The 3,457-nt window shown below is 43.2% G+C and overlaps 1 protein-coding gene across 1 annotated transcript; it reads left to right on the top strand.

Moving 5' to 3' along the window:
- The first annotated feature begins 1,984 nt into the window (after nt 1-1,984).
- LOC104948702 (sorting nexin-25-like) lies at nt 1,985-2,738 on the top strand. The gene is made up of 2 exons (XM_010774922.1): nt 1,985-2,171; nt 2,564-2,738. Exons 1-2 carry the CDS (start codon nt 2,007-2,009, stop codon nt 2,726-2,728), a joined length of 330 nt encoding a protein of 109 aa, XP_010773224.1. The 5' UTR covers nt 1,985-2,006; the 3' UTR covers nt 2,729-2,738.
- The last annotated feature ends 719 nt before the right edge of the window (nt 2,739-3,457 follow it).

The following is a 3,457-nucleotide window of genomic DNA, read 5'->3' on the forward strand; positions in this document are numbered from 1 at the left end:
CAGTCTATCTCATGTTCAAATCCATAAGATGGCCTATGACGCTTGGCCTCCTTGTAAGCTGTGCGAAAGATTCTGGCAGTCGTTTGCACCTGGTCATTTTGGGCATTGACTACTGTGTTAACAAATACATTTGCCTTTGCCTTATCCAAAATAGTTGATGCCATTGCGTGTGCTTTGGTATTCCCATGCTCAAAAACCTTTTTCCTTAAGGCTCTTTGCTTTTTTTAAAAATCGGGCGCAGATGATGTCACCGAGCCCGAGATCCATTCTTTTGCAAGTTTCACACCTGCAGTTTTTTCCGGACCCAGTGATCCCACTTGTTTGCAAATGGCACAGCCCAGTCCAGTGGTTTCCATTGTCAGCCATGGATAACTTTTTTTTTTCTGTGTAAACTGGGCATCTGTCCAGATTTGCCCATCGTGAGTGTCCCTGACAATACCTGCTTCATTGCCATCACTATCTCTCGCAGATTCCAAGTTCACATCATCCGTCTCGTCCCCTTCATCTCCTTCCCCGTGGGGGTCGCTAATATCCCCTCTAACGACAGGTGCATTAGCAGCATCGATGGTAGGCTGCATACTACTGCTCTGTCCACCGTGGTCTTCACACTCATGATTTTCGGAAACTATTTTTGATCGTTTTGGATCTGACTGCTGGTCACTGACTTTGAAAAAGTTAAGTAAAGTTTGTTGTCTTTTTGACATTGTAGACACGAAGCTAACTGTTATGTATTCAACCAGCGCAAGCGTAGGCTATGTGTCACACCTCTAGTCTCCCCCCCTCCCCCCCCCTCTCCCGCTAAAAACCTTAAAAATGTAAACGCATCAAAAAGGCAAACACAAGATTTTTGAGGAACTTCAATGGGGAATAAACACTAACAAGACATATAACAACATTGAACACCGAACAAACAGTCGTTTTTTTTTTTGGCGTTTTTTTTTTTCATAGTGACACGGGGGGGGGCGGATCCAATAAAAAAGGTTCCGGATCCAATTTCAGAGGTGCCGGAACATGTTCCGGCGTGTTCCGGCTCAAATTAAGCCCTGGCTCTCCCCATCCGTCTATGGGTGGGGGGGGTCCCCCGGCACTGTTTTTTTAGCACACTTTATGCGAGGTAAGCGCAGCAGGGTGTGCTCTGTCAGCCACAGCCCATATTTCTCCTCGGTCACAACCGGGTTAAAGGAGAATGTGGGGCAGCAGCTGCTGACCAGAAAAGCCGGTCAGGGGCAGTAGGGTGGAATGTTGTTGTTGGACGACAGTGCGCGTATACATCGGGGCTCCACCCACTGTACCCATAGAGTCCAGTAGAGGGCGGAGCCTGTGAGAGGTATAACGTTGGGTTACGTATTGTAACCCTTGTTATATTAGCACAGGCGGAGCCCTCTACTCAGGGCAGTGTCTGTCCTATTCCGCTCGCTGAAGAGAGGTGTAGGATGATAGTCAGGAGGCGAGGCCTCCTTTTACACGGTGTGATGCGCGCACATTCAGGTAGGCCCGCCCAAGGCCGGCTACGTCTATACAAGTCTCAGTGGGAGAATGCTCGCAGGGTAAGGTAGTGCCCATAGAGTCCATTAGAGGGCTCCGCCTGTTCTAATATAACGGGTTACAACACGTAACCCAACGTTTTAGCCCGTTTATGAGACACACACATAGAACATATATACAAATATTGGATATAGAATGGAACAAAATAAACATAAAACAAATGATTATTCCAAGTTAGTGTCAAAGCAGTGTGTAATCAGCCATGTTGGGCTACAATAATTAGGTATTTATTTAAAGTAGAGTTAAATATATGCAAATCAACATGTAAGGAACTTTTCTTTCACTATGTTTGCCTGAAATGGCCTATTAGTAAAACAAGATTAGCAACTATCTTTCTCTTAATTAATCAGTGGCTCCATACTAGGAAATAGTGTTTTTGTGTAATGTTGTGACCAAAACTACCTTTTTCACCCACTGCTGTCCCTTTTCCCGTAGATCGTAAAGGTAAAGAGTCGGCCGCCATGAAGGCAGACCTTCTGCGGGCCAGAGATATGAAACGATACATCAATCATCTGACTGTTGCTAAGAAACAATGTGAGAAAAGGATCCGCCTTCTCGGTGGACCAAACTATGAGAACAGTGAAGAAGGAGGGGCCGAGGACAGCGACGATCCGCAAAGTCAGAAGGTAAGACCAATAAAGGTGGAGACAGTGGTCTTAGAAAACGTTTTAGAACGTTCTGTCGGGTGTTCAAAAGGTTGGATTTCATTTTTTGCATAAAAATGCTCCCCACAGAATCATTATACTTTATTTATCACAGGGGAAATGTTTTTTTGTGACAGGCACTCCATTTGGAATAAAACATTTTAAAGTATAAGTAAGAAAACGAGTGTAAATGTCCAATTAAATAAAATAACAATATTATATAAACATAAGAACTTAAATTAAAGATTTACACATTGTACGATATACAACAACAACAAATATGTATATAAATAGTATAGTATAGCAAATGTGCGGATAAAATAAATCCAGTGTCATGGCTGATGTTTGTAATTTCTTCTTCTCCCCACATTCAGATTCTCCAGTTCAATGACATCCTGTGTAACCCGGGTTACAGGGAGCATTTCAGACTGTACATGGAGCGGGTTGATAAGAGAGCTCTGATCAGCTTCTGGGAACTGGTGGAAACTCTGAAAACTGCCAACAAGGTAACTGTGGAGGCTTTAGCTCAAAGCTGCTGAAAGTACACGTCATCAGGGTATTAGTGATGAGCAGTGTTGGGCAAGTTACTTTTAAAAAGTAACTAGTTATAGTTACTGCTCTCAAAATAGTTACTAAATTATAAAAGTAACTAGTAGCAAGTTACTTTACTTTACTTTAAAAATAATAAAAATAAAAATACAAGTTTTTGTGTTGTTTTTTGCTGACTAGTTCTCTGAAGGCAACAGACTCGACCGTTGCGATGGGCAGCATGTCCTCAACAACATACCTGGCAATCTATTTAGTTGACTCTGGGTGACATGTTTCGATTTGAAAAAATCGTTTTTTGGCGGTTTAGATGGTGTTGCTCCTTCTGGGTCACTGCCAGTAGTTGAGACGGTGGGCCGTCTTTGGCGACTTCAGGAGATGTTATTCGATGTGGACAATGCTTTCTGTCCTGCACACAGTTTACATTTGATCGTAATATTTTTGCGTCCTTTATCCCCACAAATTGAAAATAGTGGTTATATCTCCGAGTTGTAAATGCGCTGCTGCTCTCGCTGATACTTGCATCTGCCATAGTGTGTGTGTGCTAGTGGTGGGCGTTGCCGTGTATGTGTGTGTGTTAGCCTTAGCAAGTGTTTGTGTGTCTGTGTATTAGACTCTAGAAAACAAGACTTTTCCATGGTACTGTGAGAGGACATCGCTGTATTCGCCTGTAAATTACATCCGCAGGGAGATTCGGTTCAGTTGGATCACATAATGTAACG

Source organism: Notothenia coriiceps, unplaced genomic scaffold, assembly GCF_000735185.1.
Source record: "Notothenia coriiceps isolate Sejong01 unplaced genomic scaffold, NC01 NC01_scaffold00014917, whole genome shotgun sequence".
Taxonomy (NCBI): Eukaryota; Metazoa; Chordata; class Actinopteri; order Perciformes; family Nototheniidae; genus Notothenia; species Notothenia coriiceps.